Source organism: Denticeps clupeoides, unplaced genomic scaffold, assembly GCF_900700375.1.
Source record: "Denticeps clupeoides unplaced genomic scaffold, fDenClu1.1, whole genome shotgun sequence".
Taxonomy (NCBI): Eukaryota; Metazoa; Chordata; class Actinopteri; order Clupeiformes; family Denticipitidae; genus Denticeps; species Denticeps clupeoides.
The window spans coordinates 50,159-67,670 of record NW_021629730.1 but is presented as its reverse complement, the minus strand read 5'-3'; the positions used below and the strand labels follow the sequence as shown (position 1 = coordinate 67,670).

The 17,512-nt window shown below is 41.0% G+C and overlaps 1 protein-coding gene across 2 annotated transcripts; it reads right to left on the bottom strand.

Moving 5' to 3' along the window:
* Nucleotides 1-943: 943 nt before the first annotated feature.
* On the bottom strand, nt 944-16,799 carry LOC114772872 (calcium/calmodulin-dependent 3',5'-cyclic nucleotide phosphodiesterase 1B-like). 2 transcript variants are annotated; one of them, XM_028965593.1, is made up of 15 exons: nt 13,269-16,075; nt 13,062-13,134; nt 11,350-11,463; nt 10,913-11,095; nt 10,573-10,639; nt 10,261-10,377; nt 8,846-8,986; nt 8,642-8,742; nt 5,833-5,958; nt 5,209-5,310; nt 4,827-4,947; nt 4,545-4,626; nt 3,298-3,415; nt 2,920-3,044; nt 944-2,157 (listed from the first exon to the last, which is right to left on the bottom strand). In XM_028965593.1, the coding sequence occupies exons 2-15, from the start codon at nt 13,112-13,114 to the stop codon at nt 2,072-2,074; spliced, it is 1,536 nt and encodes a 511-aa protein (XP_028821426.1). In that variant the 5' UTR covers nt 13,115-13,134; nt 13,269-16,075; the 3' UTR covers nt 944-2,071. The 2 variants fall into 2 exon arrangements, with proteins under 2 accessions (XP_028821426.1, XP_028821425.1); XM_028965592.1 differs by lacking the exons at nt 13,062-13,134; nt 13,269-16,075 and adding an exon at nt 16,217-16,799.
* Nucleotides 16,800-17,512: the final 713 nt, after the last annotated feature.

The following is a 17,512-nucleotide window of genomic DNA, read 5'->3' as shown; positions in this document are numbered from 1 at the left end:
GACAAGAAAAATATGGTGTATCAGGCTGCTGTGATCGCAAATAACGTTACTTTTTCTCCTCTCTGGTAAGTTTGAGGCAGAACTCGACACTGACTATTGCCTCTTGAGGTATGCCATGGTATTTCAAGACAGGGCATGCTCCTGCTAACTTGATACTATGCAAACCTCACTAAATATCGCTTCAACACAATATGCAAAGCTGAGACGTGAAAGACATGGAAGAAAACACTTAAGCTAATCAGAATAGTGTTTCCCCCGCATGCATGTAGAGTTGCAATGAATGTGAAGCACAGTACAAAATAGGTTTGCTTGATCTTTCCAGCAGATAAGCATAAAACTGGCCACAGATGTGTCTGATCCAGGAAACTGATTGTGGTTGTAATTATGCCGTCACCATGAGAGGTAGGAAATTGAGGCTGAGAAACTTCAAAGTCCAAGTAACATTAAAAGAATAGATATAGAACATTATGTTATAGAACATAAATAATCCATAATAAACATGCATTGAGAACTTCATTCTGTGCAATGTGAAACCAAAAGTTTGGATACACCTTCTCATTCAATGTGTTTTATTTATTTACATGACCATTTACGTTGGTAGATTCTCACTGAGGGCATCAAAACTATGAATGAACACATGTAGAGTTATGTACTTAACAAAAAGTGGAGACCTGGCCTCCACAGTCACTGGACCTGAACCCAATCGAGATGGTTCAGGGTGAGCTGGACTGCAGGGGCCAACAAGTGCTATACACCTCTGGGAACTCCTTCAAAACTGTTGGAAAACCATTTCAGGTTATGAAGCTCATCGAGAGAATGCCAAGAGTGTGCATTGCAGTAATCATGTAAATGGCCATGAAAATAAAGAAAACACATTGAATGAGAAGGTGTGTCCAAACTTTTGGCCTGTACTGTATGTATTTGAAAATGCACATCAGCATGCTTTGTATATAACATTTTATTTTATAGTGCTCATAACTGCAATAAAACAGCCTTTTTGTGCTTGGTTTGTATACATTATCACAATGAACAGGGTAAATAAGTGACTGCCTCTTCACTTTTATTGTACTGTGAGTGCAACATGACCAGCATGTCTGACAAATTCATCTACAGCCTGTAACAAGAAATGTTTTAAGCCACTGATATATTTTGCTTTAATATCTTATTGCTACTTGAGTTTTTGTCCTGGATACATTGCATATATGCCTGTAAACCTGAAAGTGATTCTATGCCTTTTGTTCCCTGTTCCATAGCAGAATAACCTATACACTTCTATACACAGATGTGCAAAGCAGGAGTAGCTTATGAAGTCTGTTCTTCTCCATTTCAATGTATGATAGATGCCATGAAGACATGTTTTTAGATGCCTCACTACAGTGAATATGCAGATGTGTAAATGCACATATATATGTGTATACACACTATGAAATAACACAAGTGAGGATATGTAATTAACAAAATTAAGCAAAAAGTTGAACATTTGAGCCATGAAGGTAAAAAGAGGCGACTCTGAAAAAACAGATTCATCAAACATTCTTCACTTTCTTATGATGCAAAAATAATAAATATGTTTTTTGCATCGGATTCTTCAAAATGGCTTATTTTGTACACATTTTCAGGCGTCCAAACGATTGACTGGTACTGTATATGTGTGCATGTGTTCTTTTACTTGAGGTCTCAGTAAATGGAAAACAGTAGAGCAGAAATTGGAATCTAACTGTAGTGAGGGACATTAAACAGTTACAAAATCATTTTCCCTTACAAGCATTTATCTTCATAGATGTTTTAAAAGTCAGCACATTTTATGTTGTAAATGAAACAAGTAAATGTTGCAGGTGTTTTACTTTATGTTGTCCTGGCATATGTACAGGTTCCTGGAGTGCTATGAGATTGAACGCTATAAACAGGTTTTATATTTCTGAAATCCTGTATATAATAGAATATATGAAAAGGCTGACATGGTTGCTGCTGCAGAGGTGCATCTCCAGGTAAGTGTGTTCGACAGCGTATTTACACTCTCTTATTCTGCGATACTCAGCAGAATTGGTGTTATGCCAATGTTTAGTGTTGTTTACAAGGAGCTCCTGGGAGTTTTCTCCTCTGAAGGGTCATCTGAGCTGGGCGAATGTCCTTCGGGGAAACTCAGCTCACAGGCCCCTGAGTGAAACAAGGGACAATGTCATGGGCTGACGTGAGCAGGAGTTTATTGTGTGTAGCCCTCCACAAATAACAGAGAACCGGCGAATGACTGATTCTCACCCAATGTTCTTGGTTATGTTCCTTACCAAATAATCAATCACTCAACCAAGCACAGATCATTGTGAGCCTATGTAGTTTGTGTTTATTCAGTCAGCACACATGCTATCTAGTTGGCTTGCTCACCTTGAGCACTGTTCTATTAATCAGGCGGATTGTGACAATGTACAGTGTAAAAAGCTCCATATACATAAAGATTGACTGATTGATTCATAATGGAACAGGTGAGACATCAGATCCATCACTGTACCCATCCTCGCCCAGTAATAGTAGAATGTATTTGTGGGGCACATTTGAAGTGTGTCTTGTTGAACCATTCATTTATCAGACGCATCTAACCAGAGCGACTTACAATCAGTAGTGACAGGTACAGTCCCCCCCTGGAGCAACTTAGGGTTAAGTGTCTTGCTCAGGGACACAATGATAGTAAGCGGGATTTGAACCTGGGTCTTCTGGTTCATAGGCAAGTGTGTTACCCACTAGGCTACTACCACCCATACCACCAATGCCACATTTGGACTTCAAGTTCTTCTTGAAGGACCTGAACCCCAGAAATTTAGACAAATTCAGTGTTTTGGCAGTTTCTGCTACAACAAATCGCAACAGAAACATCATTTTTATGACATTTCGGGCTGAGCTAGGGAGAGAACCACTGCAACTCACTCTCTTTCCACTTGAACTTGTTGTCTTCTGTGTGGCGAGTCCAGGTCGACCTGAAGGTGACCAGCTCTGATGTGACGTGGGCGAGACTCCACTGGAGACCTCTGGAGCTCTCCTTCCACACAGAGCTGCAGCGAATAAAGAGCACAAATCCATCAATGACAAGAGGGTTTACTGAAACAAACGCTACCGGTCAACAAAGTAAATATCGATTAATCCATTTCAGGCTTTGCAGCAATTTTTTTAGATTCAATTCATTTCTCAGGTTATTTTTCATCTGAAGATAAATTGGTTTCTCTAGGCTAGTGGACGTCTGGTGCCCACCGGCTGCTACAGACATTAAGTCTGCAATTATTATGCGATGTAATTTGCTGCAAGAACCTGTGCCTGTTGCAGGGGTCTGGAGGTCCTGGGTTCTCCTGCACCAAAGGGATGACGATCTTCTCAGCCATGTCATTTAGCAAGGAGAAGGTCGGGTCCACAATGAAGTCAATGAAACCTGAGTGGACATGATAACATTGGGCGCAGTATGGAGATCTCTAAATTTCTAAAATTTACAATTATATGAATTCATTATTTTATATCTTTTTCTCTCTGAACCTATTTATCCAAGTGACTTCTCAAAAGTAAAAATGATTAAAAAAAATTGTTACAAATTGTTTACTAAAGTATTTCCTCAAAAGCTCTCCAGGCTTTGACATTTAGACATCCAAAGTAAGTTCCTGCAACTAAAACTAACAATTTAAACATGAAAGAAAACAAAAGGTCAACATTTCTTTATATGGCATAAGATGATGTCCATGCGGAATTGGAAACCTGTTATTATTAAAAATCAATGTGAACCTTTCAAGATGCAATGACATTTTTACACATTCAAGAAAACTCCCTGAAGACTGGGCTTTGACTGACTTTTATGCATTTGAAGGCAATATTAATCTTGTTTTATTGCTCAGTGTGACAATTTTTTGCACTGTGAATGTTTTATGATGCAAAATAAATCTGCGTAGATGATTTGTCCCTTCAGCTGAACTTTTATCAGGCTGCACTGTGGTCTGTAGAGAAATAAGAAAGACAGATATGGGGGAAATATAGGCACAGATCTCCCTGAGAGACTCTCTGATGGTTTGGGTTCATTTGTTTGATTTAGAAGCCCAGTATCTGTCTCACTTATGAAACTGGGGGATAATTGTCTTGTGTTTTGTGTGAAGCAAATACGCTGCAGCAAAGTCCTCTCGGAAGAATGATGCAATTTATATCCTTTCAGTCACCCCCCTCCTCTTCTAAATCACGTGCATCCAGTAATTGCATTATTGCCACGGTCAGGCTCATGTGCTGGATAGTAAAATGCTGAAAATGTAGGCATGTGCACATGCCCACGAGTGCGCCCTTTCATCCTCTGAGGAGGATCTTCACCCCCCTCGTTAGCTGTCACGCCAGTAAAGACGAGGGAGCGATGAGCTCAGCAGCCATGTCTGGCCATGCAATGACAATGGCAGCGTTTCATCACACTGAGCGTGTGCAGTTCAGATGCAGAGCAGATTGACATTGAATCGAGACACTTAATAAAAAAAAAAAAAATTGTAGCCCATGTGTAAATGAAAGGTTTTAGGAAGGTTGATAATAATTACCAATTTGAGACTGGGCAACCAGCGTGGTCTTTCGATCACACAAAGGGGAGAATGGCAGACCCAGTTCTTCCTCCTTGTCACCCTGCAGCAAAGACAGTCACTTTTAAAACGAGAAACGTTATTGCTGCTTCGTCTGAAATATTTATGCGTATATGGCACTCAGAAGGCGTTGCAGTTGATATTGTGTGCAGTTGAGCTGTCTATATAATACAATACAGAGGGTGCTCTGTAAAGATGGATAAGCTGAGGGGGATTTGGCTGATGAAAGCTCAGTGACAGTACCTGTCTGAAGAACTCCTCCATCAGGGCTTCGGTCCAGCGGGAGTGAAGCACCCAGGGCTTTGAGGGGTGGCTGATATCAGCAGTGTGCAGGAGCAGGGAAAGAGCTTTGGGCTTGTCTACTCTGTTGAATATACATTTTTGTAAACATTTGCATAATAGACACATTTACATGTCCAGCAATATTTTTAACTTCCAGGCTTTATTTATATCCTGGCTGTGCTGCAATGTGCTGTCAGCAGGAAGTGACTTTGGGGCTACAGACAGGTTATTCCACCTCATTTTAATTGTATAAATACATTACAAAGGTAGCTGTAGCCTTGGGTTACGTGTATACATCTAACTGCATGTCACACATAAGTCAAAAAATGTAATAAAGAAATACCTCTCCTGCTGCTGTAGACTGGACTTCATTCCCTTGACCTGAATGAGGTGAGAGGACATGTCTGTAGCCAGCACCATCTCTATGACCAGGGCACGGAGCTCTCTGTCACACACACATACAAATATTAGATCATGACAAATGTTTCACAACCTCAAGCATTAAGATGTTACAGTTTTGCAAGTCAAGGTTTAGTTACGTAAAGAGATGATTCTCACAAATGATTCTGTAGTGAAGAAAAAATGATATTGATTTTTTATAAAGGAATTAAATGGAGCTGCATTATGTTTACCATTGTAGTAATTCCATTTATTGATTTATATGGTGTTCTAACAAAATTAAATATTGAAAATGTTTATATCCCTCATTACTGTACTGCAACAAGTTCTCTTTCGCTTTAAATTCACAAGCACTTGAGACAAGGTTAGTCACAATCATGATATTTTTGCCATTGAACCTTCCTTGTGCTATGCTGCAGATTATTATTTTTGATATGGGGTTATACACACACATCTTTAATGTTTTTTCAATGATCAAGAATATTCATATTGAATCAGACAAATTAGATCATATTTTTGTATACGTTGTGAGAACCACCCCGAGAATATTGGCATTCGATGTGCGTACATCCACTCCTCGCGTGACAGGTTGGTGAAGATGTTCATCTGGTCATCCTGCAGCAGACGAAAGGTGGCGCTGAGGTGGTGGCTCTCCTGGACGGAGCGGTCGTTGTAGATCATGGCTAACTCAGACCTGCAGCAGGGAAAGACAGAACTTCAACTCAATTTTTGTTGTAGGCATACTTATATGGATAATTTGTCCTAGCCATTTTGCACTATTTTATACATCCAGCAGTAACATAAAATAAAAAAAGAATAATCATTTACGCTGTAAAAGCTGAACGTTGGTAACCATCATCTACACTGATCTTGCATGCTGCAATTTATAGTTAATATCTAAAACTACACTTCTTCCTGATTTATGAACATTCATCAGGTCTAATGTATTTGGCTAGGAATAATATTTTGACATTTGCATTTAAAAATCCACTATTAAAAAAATTGACCCAAATAATTGTAATGATTTGTTTTTTGTTGTTGGTGCCCTAGTCGAGTAGCCCTCGAACAATGCAGAAATGATCATGCGTGGAAAATATAGAGTTAATATTGGCCATGTCAAGGTAGGTTGTAGGGTTTAGCTGGTGCAGGGGACCCAATTCAAATGCTGCTTACCGATCCCCATGAAACGCTGAGTTGTCTCTGCCTTGTGCTGAGCCTGCTTTGAAGCAGCATCCAGGGATACGTTACAGTCATAGCAGTTATGTCAGCGAATACAGCATAGTATTTTTTTTTTTCTTTAATCATCATTGCAGTACTGCATGTTTAGATATTAAAACATTTCAGCATCCTTTTTCTGACAAGGAACACAACATTTATGTCATACTGAACATTCTGGCCTACCTCAATGAGTACATTGGTTAAATATTTTTTTATGAAGCAGAAATTATATTACTGCATCACCAGGTTCTCCTGAACAATAGTGTTAATGCACTGCAAAAGTGGAATGAAAGAGATTGACATTTTATTCCTTTCCACTGCTTGATCATAGTAAATCATTTCATGTTCCATTAGTTTATGTTTACAACGTGCATTCCTGACCTCGCTACCAGCCATCATTGCCGCCTAATGGCCATTTACTCAATGCTTTGAACATTTTTATTGATTATGAAATGTTACAGTAAATTAATTACACATGGCTGAATCTCCTCACATGCTACGGGGTTAAAAAGAAATTTCCTTCCCGACTTTATCATGCTCCATATAGCAATTAGCAAAATTGCTAATGGAAATAAATGCATTCAGGTCATTAATAATTTATTCATTCAAATATTAATCATGGGTGAAAATTCCCCCACAATAATTATTCCATTCATTAATTAGAAGCCAAACTATAATTGTGTGCCTTAAATAACTCGGTGGTTTGGAGCAAACCAAGATAAAGTTACCATTATGTCTCTTAATTATAACATTCTAATCATGGGAATGGTGATTATGTCTTCATATACTTGGACATTGTATGGAAAAATGCACTTTCATCCATTTCTTCCAGATCCCCTTTTCTCTCTGTCTGCCTTGGTGTCCCAAAAACCCGCAGATGCCTTTCCAATCAAAATCTAGTCAACCTTTGACAGAGGTTGCCATAGAGACCATGGAGAGTAGCACTGTTTTTAAGTGATTGGGAACGTTTGCCAATGTGTGGTAGAAAGGATGCTGTCACTGATCAGCTGTCACTGAATGCTGGCATAAAGATAGTTTTTTCTTAATAAAATGTTTAGCGCCCACAGATGTGGGGACCACGACTGGAAAGGGGGTGTGCAAATTAACGGTGAGAGGGAATGTAATTGGATGCAATTTTTCAAATCAGAGTGCTCAAAAAAAAAAAAGACATTTCTGCAATAGCATGCAGAAACTGTACATTTATAAAAGGTTTAATATTCATGCTGGCGAGAGACTCCCTCACGTGTCTCTTGAGGGTCTGCTCTTGTTCCTCTGTTGTGGCGTGCATGCTTATTTCTGGAGTTCTGTATGTTAATTAAATGTTAGAACCCCCCCCCCCCCCCGCCGCCTTGAAATGATCTCCTTGGAGAATTGGTATTTTTCCTAAAATACAATCAGACAGCCCAAAGACAGGCCTCTGTTGTGACTGTGGAAAAAAAATCTATCCAAAAATAAGATGTGCCCAGTAAGGACCATGTTTGCTTAAGCAGCATTAGACACTGAAGTATTTGGGCCGATTGCGTTACTGTTGAGATAACTGAAATGCAAGGTCTTCATTGGCTCTTGAAAAAAAAAGTGCATCGGCATGCATCCCCGAAGGGCTGTGGTAAGACCTTGGTATATAATAAAAAGCTGTTGTTCTATTAAACAGATGTTCTGCAGGAAGATCAAAGGCCTATTCCGGAATGCCCACACCCTCCTGCTGCTCTAAACTCTGATAGAAAAGTTTCGATCTGAAAACGCTCACTTCATTGTTGTAATAAAACATAGTTACTGCACCTTTAACATGTTTTTTTTTCATCTTGACTGCAATAACCACTTTTGTCTGCAGTTGTAAACCCAGACGTTTATCAGTAGAGGTATTATAGATGATCCTCTCAGTCAGACACTAATAAAGGTATTAAATCCTCGGTGTCATCTTGTTAAGCTGTATGTAAATTCCTAATGCAATTTGAATCACACGGCCAAATCCATCTTTTGTGAATGATGCCATGAGTGAGAATCCTGTACATTCAGTCATGGTGGCAAATTATAAGTCTGATTGATGGCTGGATTTTGTCAGGCATCTGATGTGGCCATTTGACGGATTTATACCCACGAAGCAGGAAATGAGTGAAGAGTGCTCATCTTAAGGTTTATGAAATGCCCTCGTACCTTACCTTGTGTGTATGTGGAAGTTGTTGGTGGTTCCCATGTGTTCATAGTCATGAATGGCTGCAGCAAACAGGCAAGCAAATACTTCCAGCTCGCTAAGCCAATGCTAGAAAACGAATGAACATTTAACCAACTTCTAGCAAACTGTGCAATGTCCAAAAAAGCAAAAAGGTTGCATGTTGATGTGAAGTGAAAATTTAGGCCCATACCACAAGTCCTGTACGCAGCAGTAGGCAGTGTACAGTCTGCGTGACGTCTGCAGCGTGTGTGTGGGAGTGGTACGGGTTGTTGTACTTGCTGTAACCCTGCTCTAGCGCAGACAGGAAGGACATCAAACAGGAAATGGGTACCTGCAGATTCACAGAAACTGGCCATGAGTTCATTCTGCTCATCCTCAGTCCTAGGGTCAAGTGTTAAAGTTACACACCTACACTATAGAGGCTATGATCAAAGCTATTGAGAAATCTAATATCAGAAACATATTTTGTTTTTTTCAGCAAAAATAAGATTCTTTGCACAATATTGTCATAAGCAGCTTCATGATATGACCATTAACATGAGTGAAGGAAAATGAAAAAAGATTTTGAAAAAGAAAGACTGTGGTGTCAAACCGTTTAACTATTATGAGTATAATGCTACACATATCTTCCACAACATTGAACCCATCTGTCTAAAGTCCCTTCATGTTGCCAAAACCAGTCTAGACACATGAGGTGTGCTGCACTCTCTGGTATCATTAGCAGCAGAGCCTTGTAAATTAGGGCATTTTTACAGAATTCTTGTACTCACAGGCCCATCATGAGATGGGATGTCACAATGACCTCTCTTACCTGTCTGCAGCTACACAGTCCCATTCACAGCAAATTGTGATGCACTGTGTGTTCTGACACTTTCATTCTGTCATTGTGTTGTAATAGGTCCTTGTTAGACCTTATGGAATACTTTGAACTCACATACGCGTTCGGCACACATAACCTGATGCAGGTACTATTTTAAGGCACCTCATGTTTGGACACATTAAACACCATAAAGCTATATTTGCATGCAGGAACTGGTAGAGAAAGGAGAAAATAGCAGACACCATGTACGGTTTGGAAAAACATAATGGAAGATAGAAATAAGTGTGCTTAAAATAGGAAATGGGTATAAAGGAGAGGATTCTCTCAACTGCCTTGTGGCTCTTGTGCTCAGGCTAGAAGCACAACCAAAAACCATTGCTCGTCCTAATTTTCGGCTGTACGTTTTCTTATTAGAAATGAATGAGGTCGTTCTCCACATCAACCTCTTACTGTGGCCATTGCATGCAGGCAAAATAGTCATAGTGTTAAAGTCACTTAGATTCTTATAATTGTAATTTTTCCTGCTTCCAAAACCTCTACTTGCTGCCTAATACACAAAACTACACATCATTCACCTGCCCTGACACAGGTTTCAATGTTATGGCTGACTGGTGTACTTGAAGCCTCCTTCAAAAGGCATTTGCTTATTCAATATTGCAGCTGATAAGCGTTTCAGTTTCAATTACTCAGCATCCATGACTAATAGAGCGCCATTCTTTACACTGAATTCTGTTGAGTGCTACTCAGTGAGCTCAGTGGGATGTGCAGTGCAGAGCTTCATCAACCTTAAATCGGCTGTTGAGATCGTATCGAATGATGAGCTCGATGAACAGTGTCTGTAAGGCGTGGTCCGAGCTGGCAGCATCCAGAGCGAAGATATCAAAATTCCACCGGTCGACGTCCTGAGCAGGACAGAAATGTGACAGAAATGCTTCATTAAAAATGAAAATAATAGACACAGAGACAACATGTTTTATACAGACAAGAACAACTGCAGAAATGCAAATGCATTTAGAAATGCAATAGAAGTTCAATTTAAACATACTTAGATACTACTGAAAGGAAATTACAAAAAATCTATAAGCCATGAAACTCACTTTGAGACAGCGGACAACCTCAGCAGGCTGGTCTGGCATTGCCACAGTGTAGGCCTTACGGAACATTCTGTAAAATTTTTTTTTAATGGAACAGAATACCATTCAGAAAACACATAAAGAGAACCAAAGACCATGACCCAAACATGAGGCCTATTGACAGTATTTCCATACATCATGTGTCCATAAAAACCTCAAATCTGTCCCAAAAAATTCCACAATTTTTTGTGACGTGCTCTGAACACATACACTGCTCAGTAGTGTAAATATTCCCTGACGTCATAATATGCTATAAACATTCAATGTTTAGGCTAAACCAAAATGTGCCCCAAATGAAGCTCACCTCTCCACAAATATCCCAGCCTGCACGGCGTGAACGATGCTGCGGAACTTGGGTTTCTCGTCGGAGCGCCGGCTGGGCCTGCGGGTTCGCTGCGTGAACGTGGAGGCCAGCCAGTCACGCACCTCTGAGGGTACGGCATCTGACCGCAGCTGCTGGAGGTCATCCTCTACTTCCAAATTGTGCCTGTGTGACCGTGAGACAAATATCAGCCCTGAACCCCTTCATTTAATGGAAGTAACGGCATTTTGTTAAATACAAAATTTTAATTATAGATTTGCACAACTCTCGTCAGGTTTATTTTGTTAGTTAAGCGTCTGAATTTCCCAAATGTGATGTTTTCCCAAATGATCTAGAAAATACACAGTTTTGTAGAGTCAATTGTCCTTGAACAAAGGGACCGTCAGCACAGCTCTGAGCAACAGTTGCAATAAATGTACCTCGTGCCATCGATGTACACCGCCTCCAGCAAAGACGCGGTATCGTCCAGGTTTTTCTTCAGCTCTTCAAAATCCACATCCTTCTCCTCAAGCTGACGGACCATGCACCTTAACCTGCCAAAAACATGGCCGGAGGCTGAGGGCGTTTGTTGTTTGCTCGTGCGCGGCAGAAACAGTTCGACACATTTGCTTGTGCAAATGAAATGTGTTTCAATTAAACAAAAGAAACAATGGCATGATGGCCTGAAAACGGAATACAAACAGGCATACAATGCAATACACCATATGCTGCCCCCAGTCTGACAAATGCAGGGTTCTAATCACCCGCACTGAACAAGCGGCAGCTGAGGGTGATTAGAACCCATTCACGCCTGTGATTCTGTGCCATAGGCCCCGAGGCGTCGCAAGGCCATTTTAAGCATGAGGTGAGTCTTTGTGCAACTCAGTTGTTATTAGGAAACAACCATCCAGAAGCCATTAATTCCACAGTAAATGTCACCTTGTTCATGAAGGGATGCCTCATTAAAAGCTAATTTACTGTGACAAAGGAAGACGTTTCAATATGTTATTGCTGTACACATTCGCTGCCTTGTGTACCAAATGTTGCCATGGAGATGACAGAGCTCTCGAATTCATGCACAATTCTGAGGTGAAGGTACGGGTGATTGAGTCTAAAAAAACATCTTTAGCTCTGTGCGTTTGACCATAATTAACCTGATGTAGTCTTTAAACTTATCCAGAGTGACTTGCAATCAGTTGTGACAGGGACAGAAATTCTGGAGGCACTCAGGGTTAAGGGTGTTGCTCATGGACACAATGATGGTTTGAACCTGGGTCTTCTGGTTCATAGGCGAGTGTCTTACCCACTAGGCTACTACCACCCCTCCAAAATCCCAATCAGTGTTTTCTGTGTCATTAAAAGAAAAAATATCTTTAGTCATAGTCTGCAGTGTTCCATGTCCAACTTTAGCAGTAGATACCCCAACGTTCTATCCCCTACTGGAAGCAGTATAAATCGTATACTTAACACCCTATAGTTTTTGTTTTCCACACTAACACACAAGGTAAGGCACGAGGGCATTTCATAAACCTTAAGATGAGCCCTCTTCACTCATTTCCTGCTTCGTGGGTATGAATACGTCAAATGACCTGACTAATCTACTCAACTTTCCAGGTAGGGTACATTTATCATTTGTGGTTGGTTTGTGGTCATCGCAGACACACACGAACCCACACACACAACTTCTCCACTTTAACACAGACACACAGCCACGTGTAGTAAATTTCACTGCTCACTATGTTATAGAGCAATGTAATAAGAAAGTGCGGGACTCATAAAAACGCAGTGACCTACTTTTCCAAAAAAAGTGTCAAACCAGGCGAATGGGTGTTGCAACATTCTGTAATTATGAAAAACAACAGCGAGCCATGAGCATTCCCCGATTTGGACAGACGGGCCTGTTGCTGGATCACAGTTCTCAGTAGACTTCCAATCACGTCGTTCGATACAAATGCAGGCTTTGTATCGAACCCTCTGCAAGGGTTCGTCCTAAAGAGGTTGAGTCACAACTGCGTTTGCTTGGATACTGCCGCCGAAGCGATACGAGAGCGGCCATTTCTTTCTGAAATACTGCAGAAGAATCTAAAATGCCACAGAAATAACTTTTTTCCCCATCTAAGCCTATCCATTAGTCTCTCTGTCGCTCTCTTACCTTGAGATGGGAGTCTGGAGGTGTTTCTTACGAACTTTCACCAGCTCTGCCATCCAGCTCGCAGAGCAGGGCTCTCACACCCAGCAGAATACAACACACAGAAGAAAGAGGGAGAGCCAAAAAAAGAGAGCACACATGAACCAAAAGAAAGGAAAAGGGAGAGCGAGAGAGAGAGAGAGAGAGAGAGAGAGAGACAAACGCTCTCACCCGCAGCGTACGGTAGAAGTTTGTCTGTCCTGAAGCACACTTCTTCTCTCTCAGCCACCACCCACTCTCAGGAAGAATTTCTTTGCAACGATTGGTCAGGCCGCAGTGTGTTAGTGCTGTGTGGTGAGTTGGGGGCTGGAAAGTGTATGTATGTGTATGTGTGTATGTGTGTGTATGTGTGTGTCTGTGGGTGTGTGTGTGTGTGTGTGTGAGTGTGGGGGGGGGTGTCATTGATGGAGTGTTGATTACAATGCTTTTAGGCACGCTGTGTACTCTACTCTAAATCCCAAATACAAGCTTTACACAGCAGTCACCCTAAAGCTAAAAGGGGTACAGCAGGACGCAGCCAAAATAAATACGGCAGGGATTTAATCAGAAAAAAACATGCTACCCTCACATTATATTTCGTAAAAAAAAATGTTAACACACACTCAGCAAGCACACGTTCAATCTATCTACAGCTGTCACTGTGTCTGAGGTTATGAGTGGACTGAATGAATAAAGAAACGAATAATGATGAACACATTGGAGTGCACGAAATTGCTCCATTGCATTATTCTCTATCACCTAATTAATTTGAACAATAAGTCAGTATTAAACAAAGGTCAGAGGTAACATTAACTGTATGCATGCGATCCTGTACTTTTAATTACCACAGCGGAAAAACGTTCTCTATAGAGATGATATTTGAAGAAGAAAACAAACAAATAATTACAAGAGCCCGGTGATTTTGACAGAAAAAAATCATGAAAACACATTTTTCACACAAAGGATATTAAGTATTTTATTATTAAGCAGCTCAGTTTAATGTCAAATGATACATGCCTGCTATGAAAGCATAACCTAATCAAACTATAACCAGTGACTTTCTCTGTAACCAGCAGGTGATTTTTTTGCTGACATTTACACTTAATCAGAAATTACGGCAATTTAACAGCAACGTGCGGAGCTGCTCATTATTTCCTCCGCTCCCCCCTACGGTTAACGAGCAGTTCAGACCTTTCTTGTTTGCGGGTATTTATTTCGGAAAACCCAGAAGACTTCCTTGGCATTTTCTCAGCCAACATGCTGCCCTTACCGAATTTTATTAGTCCTGCTGTTTTTAATCACTATTCTACATGAAATATATGCAATAGCAGGAAAACCTGTGGGTGTGGCCTGAAGATGCCAGTCATGGCCCTGCATGCAATACGTGACTCGAGAGGAGCAGGTCTGACATTCATCATGATTTTAGCAAAAACGCTTTTTTTAGACGGCTGTGAGAGCCGTCCTGCGTAGCCTTGTGGGAAATGTCCACTTGGCTGCACCGGTGCATGGGACACGCTGTCTCCCATGGTCTCTGACACGACTCTGACATCAGAGGAGCCCAACTTGCAATTTCCGCAAATAACGCTTTCAGGCAATTGAGCCGTTTCAATCCCCGATGGCATGTAGGAAGTGGCCCAAGTGCACCGTGTTCTCAACAGAGAGCATCGTTTCCAGGCACCAGCGGAAAATTCTGCACAATTTGTAATAACCTGGTTGTCAACAAGCTCCACTATCAGGCAAAATGTCATGACTCAACCCTTTGAATGAACACCTTTGAGCACAGTTATTATATTTTACATCCACTTCCTCTGATTATGTAGTCCACCGTTCCCTGAGAGACAGAGACAGGAGCTTAGTGCATCACCGGCTCCCTCCCAGAGAGCAGGACCTGTGCCCTTATGTAATGAGTGAAGAGCTCTAGTCATCAAGATACAGATCCATATTTATTGCTACACACTCCCAATTTTTTAAAAAAATGGTGTTTGCATTCTGGGATTAATGCTCGGCGACACTCATACAAGTATTTCCTCTCATCAGTCTCTCTCTGAGCACTCATGCAGACCACATTGATCCCGTGTGTGGAGCTCTGAGAATGAGAATTCTGCGAATGACCTCCGACCTCAATTACAGTCATCATTTGCATCAACAACTAAGATGCACTCACTAACTCACTTATTCCTAATCAAGGTCACTGCTTGATGTTCCTAGCAGGGTGGTGGACTCACCCAGGGTGGGGCTCCATCCCACCACATTCTAAATAAGGCTTCCATGGGAATTATATGGATGCAACCGTGCTGTTTTGTCTTGGCATGGTTCTCTCAATGCAGTACAGTTTATGGTGGGACCATCTGGTGAACCTTTTGGATGCTGGTCGTGTTATTTTTTCCCCCCAACAAACTAAATATTGCATTTCTCTTGGCCTCTGATAAATGTATTTCTTAAGCTTAATGATCGTGTAGACATAATGCATTTAAATGCATAATAAATAAAATATATTTATCATATATATGTAATTAATTTGTGATTATATGTCTTTTAGGAAAATATATATATCTGTCCTCACCCAGTGTGTACCAACAGCAGGTAAACACACATAAACGCAGGCTGTCTACTGTAGTACACTTCAGGCAGGTCCTCTCAACTGTGCTCTGGTTAGAGACGCTATTCAGCCTGGTGCTGCCCAGGCCACCTCCCCTGGGTCATTTTAAAGGCCGCTGGCCACTATCCGATCAGTCGTAATGGCAAATACAACACCCTGCCCTGACAGGAAAATGAAGCAAATGATTGATTCACACCGTTCTCCAACAGTGAGAAGTGGAGGTTAAATAAGCAGGCAGGACACATTCAGTGTTACAACGCGCAGTAGCTCCAGCCTACACTGAAAGGAGAAAACTCTCTCAACTTCACATTAAATATTGTAGCATTGACGTCATGTAAATAAACCAAACAAACCTGATCATTATATCATTATAGTACAGTATCATTATAGTACAGCAAAAAAAGTACTTGTTAGTATAAATTAGACAGATTAGTTTAAAAGAGGAAACTATTTTTTTTGAACTACTGGAATGAGAAAAACACATTAAACCAATGACAGCTTTTACTTTTTTCTGTGTTCTATGAAAGAAGGAGGTTCTTACAGCGCTATGGTGGAACTCCAGCGGTCCATCTTGCTCTCTGGGCTCAGGTCTCTGCAGTGGACGGGTGCCATGGTCCTCGCTGTCTCAGCCTCTCCTAGATGACGCCTGTGCTCACCTTTTATTATCTCACCTTTTATTTTTCCATTCTGTTCGTCATCACTTCCTCTGGAGAGAGTGCTCAGTGCAGGCAAGGCCAGCTGGGTTCAGGGAGCACACACACACACACACACACACACACACACACTTTCACACACAGTGGATTCTGGTCACATGTTGCATCATGATTGTAAAAGGATGAAGTACCATTGATCAGTTGTCTCTCTCTCTTTGCAGATTAACCTTGTGTCCTGACCTGAACACCTCACTTGAACTATCAGTAACAGACACATAGATATTCTGTTGATATCTGTGTTGTCATGAACATGTAACACAAATTGTTTACATAAGACTAAATTGAGTATGTGCAATATTAATGTAGCTATGCCTAATCTTAGAAACTTGCTTTTGCTTTGTTGTGCTGGTTGCAACAGAAATGAACACTCACGGGAGAGCTTGTTAATGTCCATGGGAGGTAGTGGTTGTTTGTCACTCTGTGGGCAGTCTGGGTACACCCACCCACAGACACACACACACACACACACAAAGCCTTTTTACACCTACACAAAGGAACTCAGACTGCAAACACCCACTTAAAAAAGGCTCAGATTTCCTGACTGTTATACACAAATGATGCGGCAATCATGAAAAAAACTACAAAATAAACACACACTGTGCACCTTAAGGATTGCAGCATCAAGTTTTTGAATATTTGTGCTATGACCATTATTTGACTATTATTGTGATTTATTTTAATATCAACTCATTTTGATTAAAGGTTTAACCATGTAGCAATGAATGATTTAAACCAAATAATTGCAAAACTAGGTGCAGTTTTTTTGCAGCAGCAAATTTAGAATATATACCAGGCTACACTAAAATGTTCTGCTCTGACTGGCCGGTGGCCTAGCAGGTAGGGTTGCGGGTTCAAATCACCAAGGTGTCACTGAGGTCCCCTTCAGCAAGGTACCGTCCCCACACACTGCTCCGCGGGCAACTTTCATGGCTGCCCACTGCTCGCTAAGTGGGATGGGTTCAATACAGAGGACACATTTGATCGTGTGCACCATGTGCTGTGTTTGTATTTCACAAAATGACATTTTCACAATTTTCACTAATAAACAACACGTAAAATTGAACAGTTTTTTTAAGCCACACAATGAGTGGGAAAATCTGGCTGGAGGAGGGTCACCTCTCTCC